Below are 11,990 nucleotides of genomic sequence, written 5' to 3' on the forward strand. Positions count from 1 at the left end.
GCAACATTGTTGCTAAAGGTATCCCGATGCATGTTTGGCCGAAGAATGACAAGCTTGCTGAAAAGTGGGACAAGTTTGCACGGATCAAACGAGCTGATTGGAACAAGGGGATCCCAGGCCTGTCCACTGTATGTGGGGCACACTTTCTGAAGACTGATTACAAAGCATACAGACAATTCAAGGATGGTTTGGTTGAAACTACAAGGCTTTGTTTGAGAGAAGATGCTGTTCCCACTGTAAATGTTGTTCGTCCGCAGTCAAAGGCCTCGCATGTCATGGAGGTAAACCAGGTAAGTGTCTATCAATGCAGTTTTCATATTCAAAAAACTATTTCTGTTTTTCTAGCTAAACTTGGTGGGAACCACCAAAGGTTGGGTCCCTTAAGGGAGCGGTAAGAACAGTGTACGCAGTTTCTGTTGCTTCAATTTGATTATTGCTACCGCAGTTCATGTCCGTCTGTCACGCCTCATGTCACGCTCCATATATGGCCAAGATCCCTGATATCATCAATATCAAGCCCATATCCGGGAATGCCCATATATGGACATATTGTGTCAGTCTCATGTAAAGCAGTGTGGTTGTCGCGACGCAAGTCACACTTCTGTCCATGTCCCTTTTATGCCCATATATAGAGATCCATGATGTCATCAATATTAAGCCCATATCTGGGAATGCCCAGACATGGACATATTGTGTCAGTCTCTGTTGTTTTGTTGTCTCTGTTGTTGTTTAGTACGACGCCCTACTGGTATGTGAGTCTACTGTACACCATACACAGGACAACTTATGCAATTCAAATAAAAATATTCCTAGACCTAAAGTAAGTAGCCTAAGAATCATTTGTTTTGTGTTGTGATCTAATACTGTGACCAAAGTAATGTAGGCCTGTACAGCACGTGTATGAGATTACTTCCAACATGGTTTCTGGACCGGAGATGATTTTAATTGTATAACTTTGTTTCATTGGACGCAGTTTTCATATGATTTTAGAATTTAGGGCTTCTATTTAGTTGTCAGGGATGAAGGAAGGAAATTAAGGAAAGAGGGGGCATTAAATACACAAGACAACAGGTACGAATACATCAGATAACAGGAGTAGGCCAAGGGGTGGGGCGACGGGGCGTGTATTCCCAAATATCATCGTTCCCGACTTGAGTTGGCTAGGGTCTGGGGATCAAAATAATATAAAACAATTTAACGTAAAATGACATGAATCCCCACAACATCCTCCCCATACAATTATAAACTAAATATCAATAATGGAACAATAACTGAGACAACATGATTTTTATAGTTATCATTATGCTGTGCACGTCCTTACAAGTCAGCATCAATCCAGTAGCCTATATTTAATCATTCACAATATAATTTTCCACAGTCAATGTAAATATGCAGTAGTTGCCGTTGGTATTCAGTGTTCAGCAGTGAGGAACGTCTCAAACAAAAATACATTTCCAACCCAGTTATTGTTTAGATGAACTGAAGTCAAATAAATTATATTCAATAGTTTCTTATAGCCTGGTACAGCAGGCAATTCATTTCACTTATCTTTATTTATTTTGACAGAATATAGAGATCTGAAAAAGTGTTAGGGAGGCATCACTGGTCTAGAGGCAGTGGTCCCTTTTACCCAGGCAGGGTAGGGGGGGCTCCAGGGTGGGCATCTTCTCTCATCAGCTGACTGTGAGGTCTATCTTTTCTCTGCACGGGAGTCGTCGGTGGTCCCTTCACGCCTGCAGCCCAGCCAGTATTTTGCAATGGATCGTGGGTAGGGAGGGGTGGCGTAGTCCACATGCTTAGACTGCAGGTCCACCCTGTAGTATTTATCTGGGGAAATAAGAATATTGTACAATATACATTTATAACATCAACTGTTATGAACACAACTAAACCAAACAACAATGACAAAAGAGCAGTGGTGGAAAAAAGTACTCACATTTTCTACTTACATAAGTAAAAGTATCAATACTGCATTGTAGAAATACTCTGTTACAGGTAGAAGTCCATAATTCCAAATTTACTTGAGTACATGTACAAAAGTATTGGCATCAAAATGTACTTAAAGTATTAAAAGTAAAAGTACAAACTGTTTGAAAATAGCAGATCTACAAGCTCACAACGTGTCGTGAGATTCTAGATCGCTATTTTCAAACAGCCTAGGTATAAAATAGGGCTAAAGTTTATGTATGTTTTATAATATTATAATAATTTATATCAGCAAAGTAACTAGTAACTAAAGTTTTCAAATAAATGTAGTGGAGTAAAAACATTATTACATTATTTGGATCCCAGATGTAGTGGAGTAGAAGTAAAAGTATTGGAAATTGGAAATACTCAATTAAAGTTCAAATACCAAAAAATTTTACTTAATTACAGTACTTAAGTAAATGTACTTATAGTCCGTAGGATAATGACCAGATTTTAGTTGAATCGTTCACTTTCTCATACAAGCGTGAAAATTGGTACACTTGTACAGTTTGGGGCCCTGAACATTTTCAGATATGGAGCCATCGCAAAAACGCCCCCTGGTGGCGATGGCGGCCATTTTACTTTCCGCCATTACCAATTAATGTATTTTACATCATAACTCCTGAACTAAACATGATAATACCGAATATATGAGGTCTAGACCTATGTTTTGATGGTCAAGGATTCCATTGATATCATGTACAACATCATAAACTGTTCAGGTGAATAGTTAATGGTCATTTCGGTGATGTTTTGAGGTAGTCTGCTGGTTTTGTTCGAACATTTTTCACTTTTTCATAAAAGTATGAAATTTGGTACAGTTTGGGACCCTGAACATTGTCGGATATGGAGCCATCGCAAAAACGCCCCCTGGTGGCCATGGCGGACATTTTAATATCCGCCATTACCAGATAATATATTTTGCGTCTTATCTCCTGAACCATACATGATAATGGAGAAATGTGATGTCTACACCTATGTTTTGATGGTCAATGATTCCATTGATAATGTGTACAACATCATAAACTGTCCAGCTGAATAGTCAATAGTCAATTCAGTGATGTGAGGTTTTTAAGAACTTTGATTACATTGTGTTTTTTCTAGATATATATACATTTGCATTTGTTATATTGTTGATGATGTACTGACATATTATCTTGTTTATTATTGTGATGTTATCTGCTTATTGTAAGTCGCTTTGGATTAAAAGCGTCTGCTAAATGCCTAAACTGTAAACTGTAAACTCTATGTGAGATGGAAATCACAATATTTCGTGTCTGTTGCATACATGTTGTTTTAGAGTTTTAGCTTTGCCCCTGATAATACAGTGAGAGCAGAGCAATATTCAATATGACAATAACAAATTAGCTTTAAATAATGTATTATTATTATTATTATTAAAGGTTTATTTAAAAGATTTTATTTCAGAAATAGTTGGTTTTGTTGTTGTTAGAACATTTTGGTTTCCTTGTCTTTCTAATTGATTTCTTAAGCACATATATTTCATTTCATATTTTTCCTAGTATTGATTTCATGTTTCATGCATGTTTTTTTGTTTGACTGATTTATTGTTGTCGTTGTTGATGACAATGAATATATTCTTCAATCTTCACTGTCTTCTTCACAGCCTCCTCCACATTGACACTATGCTGTGCACTAAGGAGGCTTTTTTGCATTTATTTGCAGCCTTTCTTGCAGCCACAACTCAAGAGCTCAAGAGCTTGGCTTGCCTGTGGAAGAATTGACCACAATGGTCTCCAATTAAGTGGGTACGTCCAACCCTAGTCTGTTGGAGATGGTATATCTGGTGCCACCTCAAATGTTTGTCCCCAACAGTGTACTCCTTGGTACACTGTTATTTTGAGGTGCTGCAACAGTGCATCCTTAGTTGGGGGTATATGCCCCATCACTCTTCCTTTTTTTGTGAATAATTCAAGATGAGCTTGATTGATGTCAAGTTGGCTGCTGGTGCGATCGTAGGCGAGAATCCAGCCTTTGTTAGCCTCCTGGTTGGTCCCTGACTGACCAACCAGCAGGCTCTAACTGCCTTGTCCCGCCCTGGTTCCGCCTTTTTTATGTTGAATTAGCTAAAACATAATTTTTGGAGAAACAAAAACATTTAAAAACATGCTGATTCACTATGCTGCCACTGGGAGGCTCTCTCCATTCCGACATGTCGCCACTCCGAAATGGACTTCTTATTGTCGGAGTGGCGACACTCCCATGGGCCTAAGGTTTAGGGTTAGGGGTAGAGATATAGGGTTAGTGTCGGAATGGAGACATGTCGGAAAGGAGACATGTCGGAGTGGAGAGACTGACCCGCTGCCACTGAGCAGCTCCAATTGACTGAAACAAAGTTTGAAATTAGAATTGAGCACACAGAATAACAATATGAAGCAACTGAATTAACATGGCAGTGGATGGAATGTCCCACTGAATGTCCCACCAAGACACAGCAACCAATGGGTGTGGAGAGGGGCAGGACAATGGGCGGGACTTGACAAAGGGTGAATTGTGTAGCGTTCCATAACGGAAATGACTTGCTCTGGAATTGGTTTTAAAGCCTTTGACAGAGCCATGAAGGCCTCTGTTTCCATGTCAAAGGCATTCCAGGTTTCCCATGCTTTCTTCTTTCCCCTGGTTGCAAATGCAGATACTGTGTCACAGCCAGCGAAGGCATGGAACACAGGAAGAGCCATGGATTTGTCAGGAGTGGACCCAGAGTTTTGGCAATCTCATGGGCAGGTATAGTGTCTGAAGTGTCTTTTTTTACAGTCCCAAATGCCACCCAGCAAGCTTGGTCTTGAGTTATTCACAAAAAAGGAAGAGGAGAGCAACTAAGCCCCCAACTAAGGATGCACTGGTGCAACAACTCAAAAGAGCAGTGTACCAAGGAGTACACTGTGGGGACAAGCATTTGAGGTGGCACCAGAAATGCCATCTCCAACAGACTGGGGTTGGACAAACCCACTTGATTGGAGACCATTGTGGTCAATTCTTCCACAGGCAAGCCAATCTCTCCTTCAGCTCTTAAGTTGTGGCTGCAAGAAAGGCTGGCAGGGGCATTACAAATGCAAAAAAAAAAAAAAAAAAATCCTAATAGTATAGCACAGCATAGTGTAAATGTGGAGGAGGCTGTGAAGGAGACAGTGAAGATTGAAGAATAGATTCATCATCATCATCATCATCAACAACGACAACAATCAATCAATCAATCAGTCAGTCAGTCAATCAATCAATCAATCAATCAATCAGTCAGTCAAACAAAATCATGCATGAAACTTGAAAACAATACTAGCAAAAAAACATGAAATATATGTGCTTAAGAAATAAATTTGAACAAGACAATGAAACCAAATGTATGCAACAGACGCAACATATTGTGATTTCCTTCTCACATCACTGAATTGACTATTAAATATTCAGCTGGACAGTTTATGATGTTGTACACATTATCAATGGAATCATTGACCATCAAAACATAGGTGTAGAAATCACATATTCTGTATTATTATGTATGGTTCTGGAGATAAGACGCAAAATACATTATCTGGTAATGGCGGATATTAAAATGCCCACCATGGCCACCAGGGGGATTTTTTGCGATGGCTCCATATCTGACAATGTTCAGGGTCCCAAACTATACAAGTGTACCAGGTTAGATACTTTTATGATAAAGTGAAAACAGTTTGGACAAACATTCGGACAAAACCATTGGACTACCTCACAACATCACCAAATTAATCATTAACTATTTTTCTGAACGGTTTATGATGTTGTACATGGTATTATTGTAATCATTGACCATCAAAACATAGGTGTAGACATCATCTATTCTGTATTATCATGTTTGGTTCAGGAGTTATGATGCTAAATACATTAATTGGTAATGGTGGAAAGTAAAATGGCTGCCATGGCCACCAGGGGGCGTTTTTGCGATGGCTCCATATCTGAAAATGTTCAGGGCCCCAAACTGTACAAGTGTACCAAATTTGACGCTTGTATGAAAAAGTGAACGATTCTCGTCACTATCCTCCAGACTATTAGTAACTTTCCACCACTGCAACAGAGTGTGCTTTGCATGGGAGAGTGCAAATATAAGATTCATACACACCTCTCTTGAAGAAGTAGACATTCTGTGCAGCGATGCCCCTGTAGTCCTGTGTGGTGGTTGTGATGTCATAGTCATACTCAGGGTTCATGGCGTAGTCGCTGTAGTCATAGTAGTCGTTGTAGCTGTACATGTCCAGGGAGTGGGTCTGTCTGCTCCTCCTTTGGCCCCGCCTACTCCCAGGACGCCGTCTCCCGGGACGCCTCCTGCGATTGGGGCGCATCCTCCTCGGTGGGGCGGGGCGTTGGGTTGGAGGAGGTGTGGGCGGCGGACTCTGGTAGAGAGGGCCCAACATGGTGGCGCTCACAGGGGGTTTGATGCCCACCCAGTCCTTACTGATCAAACGAGGGCCCTTGTGCTTTTTCTTCTGGACTGTAACAGACAGACAGATAGATGGATGGATGGATGGATGGATGGATGGATGGATGGATGGATGGATGGATGGATGGATAGATAGATAGATAGATAGATAGATAGATAGATAGATAGATAGATAGATAGATAGATAGATAGATAGATAGATAGATAGATAGATAGATAGATAGATAGATAGATAGATTGATTGATTGATTGATTGATTGATTGATTGAGCTCTTGAAGGAAGGACTAACACTGCAAAGATAATGTGTATTTTCTGTATTTTGGGTCTATAATAGGTTTGTTTACATTGCCAATAAACATTGGAACTCATACTTATAGGCCTACTTTAATTAATGACAAGATCAGAAAGTTCCAAATAGCATAGTTTCCATCTACAAATCAACTACTTGTTACTATGACAACTTGCATGCAGGCACACACACGCACGCACCAACCATCTCTTACAAGAGTCACCAAACAGGTCAATGAAGATGTCCTCCCATGTCTGGTCACAGGACTGACAGTACAGGTCTGTGTAGCGTGAGAACAGCACGGATGGAGAGGACCTGCTCATCTGCACACACTCCTCATGGGACGGCTGGTGCTTGAACTCATACGGGTAATACCGGTCCCCTATATAGACAAACACAAATTGTGGTTTAAAGTATTTGCAGTTTTTAAGTGTCATACATTTTAAGCTATTATTAATATGTATTATATTGCTTTAAATTTCCGACCCAGTGTTCCAGGTAGTGGAAATCACTATCTACACAAAAACATAATTAACTGAAATAAAAACTAATTTAACAAAAACAAATCACCCGCAGAAATGAATGAAAGAGACCACAACCTGACATGATGTTCTGACAAGTATCGTGTTATCTGACTTTGATTACTTCAAAGTAATTCCGCCTAGAAATTAGAAATACATTTTCAGGTTGGGATATCAATGTGTCCAATCAGGAGAGAGAACTCATACACAGAAGATGAAATTGGAAGTAATGAAAAAAGAAATGAGCAGACAGAAGGGGAACCACCATAAAATTAAGCCGATAAATGGGGTCTTTCTCCTGATTGGATGAAGTGGCAACTTAGCTGAAAATGTATTTCATCAACCCCTGAGCGTCTCAGGGGTAGAGTGGCCGGTAGAGCGATGGGATGGGGACTGCAAGGTTCCCTGTTCGATCCCGGGCTCCCCCAGAGTTAGTGTCGAAGTGTCCTTGAGCAAGACTCTGAACCCCTAATTGCTCCCGACGTGTGTGTGAATGGGTGAACGTAGTGCACAATCTATCTAAAGCGATTTGGATAAAAAGCGCTATATAAATGCACCATTTACCATTTATATAAATGCATCATTTACATTATAAGACAGAAGGTGTTGCCTGTTACCTTTGAAGAAGTAAACCTTCTCTTGGCCATGGTGACCTGGTCCTGGTATTGCGAACGCTGCATCAACGTAATCTGGGATCTTGTCGAAGCCCACTGAAACATCTCTAGGGTAGTCCTCATCCAAAACACCATCCTCAAACCTCCAGTACCTATCCCCCTGAGACCCAAAACACCGGCCAGTGAGACACGTTTTATAATAACCTAATCTCTCAAGACAGCTGACAGTTTTTTCCTTGTTTTGCAGATGGGTTCCCAGATTGATAATAAACAAACAACAAAGAAAACAGGAAAGTGCAAATTCAGACAATGAAAAGGGCTTTCCCACCACCCCCAGAAAACCATTCCTGGTCTTTTTCTTTCATTATCACAGCAGCAGATGTTTCTTTTCTAAATCAGCATCAAGGTTCTGCCCTATAGAGCAATGTAAATGGTAGAGAGATATATGAAGCTATACTGTACCTTGAAAATGTAGGTTTTTCCTTGGCAGTTCATGCGCGTGAAAGCAGCATCAATGGGGCCATCGATTCCCCACACGGCCTTGATGAGTTTGGGGTAACCAGGCAGAACTGACTTCTCATCCAGTTCAAAGAAATAATTACCTGGGGAGACATTAGAGAATAGATTATGCTGACATTGTTTATCAAAGCTCCACTGACACCAATCTCAAGCCTCTTAACGTTCTCTATAACTCCTTATGTAGATTCATACTGAGATGTCCATACAGAACACACCACTGTTCTCTGTATAATTCACTTGATTGGCTGCAGCCTAAGGCAAGAAGGCAACATCACTGGTACCTATTCCTTTTCAAATGTGTTTTTACTGTCCCCCAAAAAATAACTACTGAATGTGGACGCAGAGCATTCCAATACAAAGCTCCATCTGACTGGAACAATCTCCCTCTTTCACTCATTGATTACGTCCTTTGGCCGCTTCAGGACGTCCTTGTACTCACATCTTGAAACAACCTGTTCATGCTTCTAATACTGATTGTATTTACTATTTACTGTATTTCTAATCTATTCTTTATTTTATTTTTATTTTTTCTATTCAAGTTGAGTACTGTATTCTCCATTATTTTTTTTTTATTTTTTTTTGTTCAAATGAGTTGAGGGTTGGGGTATGGGTGGGAGATGGTGAGCAAGCTAACTGTACTGTACGTGTCGTGTGTCTGCATTGTATGTTATGTCTTATTGTTGTGTTTTTGTACTGTATGTATGTGTTCACTTATGTGAATAAATTCTGACCAAATTCTGACCATTAGAAATGGTATTTCTGTCCGGTACTGTATAAACACAAATATCCAGTCTGGACACAACAGTGAGTGGTACATCCTTCCTTCAAGCACCAGAAGGAAGGTTTAGTGATATTCCAAAAGTAATTTTTCTCTCTAAATTAGGGAGGGAGGAGGGGTGAGCCAGCCACTACGAAACAGATAAACAAGATCTCATCTGATCCTTTCAACCCAATCTGTCCGTCCATCCGCCTGTCTGTCCGTTACCAGGACATCTCAAGCAGCCATGTGTGGCTCTGCACAAAACTTGTTAGCAAAAATGTTAGTGCTAGGCCAAGAAAGAGCTGAAAGAACTTGGTCAAAAGAGGGTGCTAATTATCAAAACACCACAATACTTTGAAAAACATGTATCATTTGCCCAGGAAGAACTGATTTGTTACATACAGTACATTGTGAAGTTCTATTGGACAAATGTGAAGAAACTGACACCTTGGCTCGAGGTCTGTACTCTACTAGTCTCGCGTAGCCAGACAACTATTCCACAATCTCCGAATGCTATATGGAGTCTGGAACGGCAGCCCCCGAACGGCGAGTATCGGAAGTAGCCAGTGCTGCACTGAACTGTAGTCCCACTGGAAACATAACAGAAACACAATAGCTCAGACAAAGTCATTCGAGCGACATATTCTTGTAATAGTTTAAGAAAACGTTTGAAAATATCATGGAGGTAACACCAATAACACCAGAGAAAGACGAAATAACGCCCCAAAAAATGTTGAAAGGAGTCAAGGAGACAAAACGCTTCCAGTAGGACATGTTATTGCTACTGCACCAAGGGAGCGGTTGCGTCACATCCGCTTTATCTCGCACTCATCATTTCTATTCCGGTTTGCCAGACTGTATGCCGGGAGCATTTGCTCAAATCGTGGAGGCAATAGTCTGGCCACGCGAGACTAGTACTCTAATGCAGGGGTTCCCAAACTTTTTTGTCTCAGGGCACCCCATAAATATTTTTTTAATCCGTGGCACCCCTACATTATAATTTTCACTCCCAGCACCTTATATTTATAGCATATCGTCGTTGCCGGGTGGAAACCTTGTATTTCCAAACCCGTTCGTTTTGTATTTATCATCTATAACATGTACTAAACTAGAGAAAACAGCAGATCTACAAGCACACAACGCCTCTCATCGGCTGTTTTAACTAGTTTTGTGAGACGGTCTTGTATGATGAAGCAGGGCGAAAGACGTACACATTTGAAACTTGGAGATACAAGGTTTCTGCCCGACAGTGACAATATTTTAGTGATTATGTTGAGAGGAAAACGTTGAGATAATAGCCATTTTGGTTAGAACTGACTTTGTAACCCTAACTTTACTTCAAGTTTAGAATTATACTAAATGATATTTTTTCAAGTGTCCAAATAAATTCCAAATATTATCAAATTATCTAGCGGCACCCCTGGACTGCCATCGCGGCACCCCAGGGTGCCCCGTCACCCACTTTGAAAACCCCTGCTCTACTGAACAAATGTTCTAGTTGAATCTGGACCCACCTCTGAATGCATACATGGAGCCATTCTTCATCTGCATGAAAGCATCAAATGGTCGTCCGCTGCATGGGATGGCGTCGGGGTCTGGGGGCAAGGTGGGGCGATCCGTAGTGGAGGGAGGGGCAGTAGTGGTGGGTTCTGGTGTTGTGCTGGTCATCGGTACTATGGTTGTAACATTCACCTCTTCAGGGGACATTGTGGTGACTGAAGTTAAGTTCTCCACCTCAGCAGCAAACACATCACCACGAGCAACTGAATGATTACGATGTAGTTAATGTCACAATATTCTGGAAATACAATTTAAAGCTACAGTGGAGAGACTTCCATTAGATTATGACATTTCTGGAAGAATCCGCTAGTAGTTTTCCCGATGTTCCAATAGAATCCTACATTAATGGAGCCTTTAACAACCACGTTCTCTCAGAAATGGGTGAATAAATCAAGCTTAAATTGAGTTTTATGTTTTACTGACCCTTCCTTGGGCAGGCATGCTCAAAGTCCTCACAGCAGCTGTCATAATAACCACACATGGAGTCACATTGACATCTCTTCTGGGGGTTGAAGGTGTTACATCGGCCCACACAGGACTCTGAAGATACTACTAAACAAATATATCATGGTTATGTAAAGTATTATTCCTAGTACATGGCAATGATGCTGTTCATGGATTAACTATAGCTACTGTAACTGCTCAACGTACGTTAGCACTAACCGTAGCTACTGTAATTACATTATGGCAAATAAAACATAGAATAAACGTACCCTCTGCAGCAAAGGCAGTAGCCACCAAGGTCACAAGTGCCAGCAGGACCCCTGCTGGTTTCATGTCTGATCACTTTATGTAGTTAGAAATTGATATTCCACTTTTCAGACGAAAAACTGCATGCACTTCATGGAAGCAGATCTATTTGCTAAGGAAATGCGTACAGCTCTGCCTGTCTTCGTGAACTCAGTGTGTTTGAACTGAGAGGCACACTTTGGGACACGGACTATAGCAATCATTTGATTTCAGCCAAAAGTGAATGAACCCTGACCCCAGATTGATCGATTGATGATTCAATGTTTAATTATTAAACCCCCACAGAAGATTTATATATTTGACTAATATTTATTCTATTTATCAAAACAAGCAGCATGGTTGGGGAACCCCAAGGGGTGGATTACAACACAGCCCCAAGAGCTCAGGGGGCCCCTAGCAGCATGTGCATGAACTTTGCATTTCTTATCAAAGGGCTTAGTCATTCATGTCAATAACAGAGCTCCAAAAGTCCTGTTGAAAGGAAACATTCACTCTGTAGATGTTAAAAGAAAGAAACCATCATATTGCCCTTTAGTGCATGTTTATCCCATCAGTATAGTGCTTTAAGTGCAAAAC

At 40.7% G+C, this 11,990-nt stretch overlaps 1 protein-coding gene across 4 annotated transcripts; it reads right to left on the reverse strand.

Annotated features, from left to right (window-relative positions):
- Positions 1-1,272: 1,272 nt before the first annotated feature.
- LOC308305203 (vitronectin-like) lies at positions 1,273-11,596 on the reverse strand. 4 transcript variants are annotated; one of them, XM_080749936.1, is made up of 8 exons: positions 11,378-11,596; positions 11,088-11,213; positions 10,619-10,798; positions 8,288-8,427; positions 7,829-7,985; positions 6,905-7,072; positions 6,083-6,451; positions 1,273-1,827 (listed from the first exon to the last, which is right to left on the reverse strand). In XM_080749936.1, the coding sequence occupies exons 1-8, from the start codon at positions 11,439-11,441 to the stop codon at positions 1,691-1,693; spliced, it is 1,341 nt and encodes a 446-aa protein (XP_080606062.1). In that variant the 5' UTR covers positions 11,442-11,596; the 3' UTR covers positions 1,273-1,690. The 4 variants fall into 4 exon arrangements, with proteins under 4 accessions (XP_080606062.1, XP_080606061.1, XP_080606060.1 ...); XM_080749935.1 differs by having other exon boundaries at positions 11,088-11,216; positions 11,378-11,595; XM_080749934.1 differs by having other exon boundaries at positions 10,619-10,867; positions 11,378-11,594.
- Positions 11,597-11,990: the final 394 nt, after the last annotated feature.

This window comes from Nannobrachium achirus (genome assembly GCF_963921795.1).
Source record: "Nannobrachium achirus genome assembly, chromosome: 19".
Taxonomy (NCBI): Eukaryota; Metazoa; Chordata; class Actinopteri; order Myctophiformes; family Myctophidae; genus Nannobrachium; species Nannobrachium achirus.

What these genes read in the sequence shown, in the direction of transcription:
- LOC308305203 (XM_080749933.1), bottom strand. Translation starts at nt 11,441, where the DNA reads ATGAAACCAGCAGGGGTCCTGCTGGCACTTGTGACCTTGGTGGCTACT. An exon ending in TACTGCCTTTGCTGCAGAGG is followed by an intron (nt 11,217 to 11,377) that starts GTACGTTTATTC and finishes ATATTTGTTTAG; the next exon opens with TAGTATCTTCAGAGTCCTGT. An exon ending in GAAGGTTTACTTCTTCAAAG is followed by an intron (nt 7,073 to 7,828) that starts GTAACAGGCAAC and finishes TTGTCTATATAG; the next exon opens with GGGACCGGTATTACCCGTAT.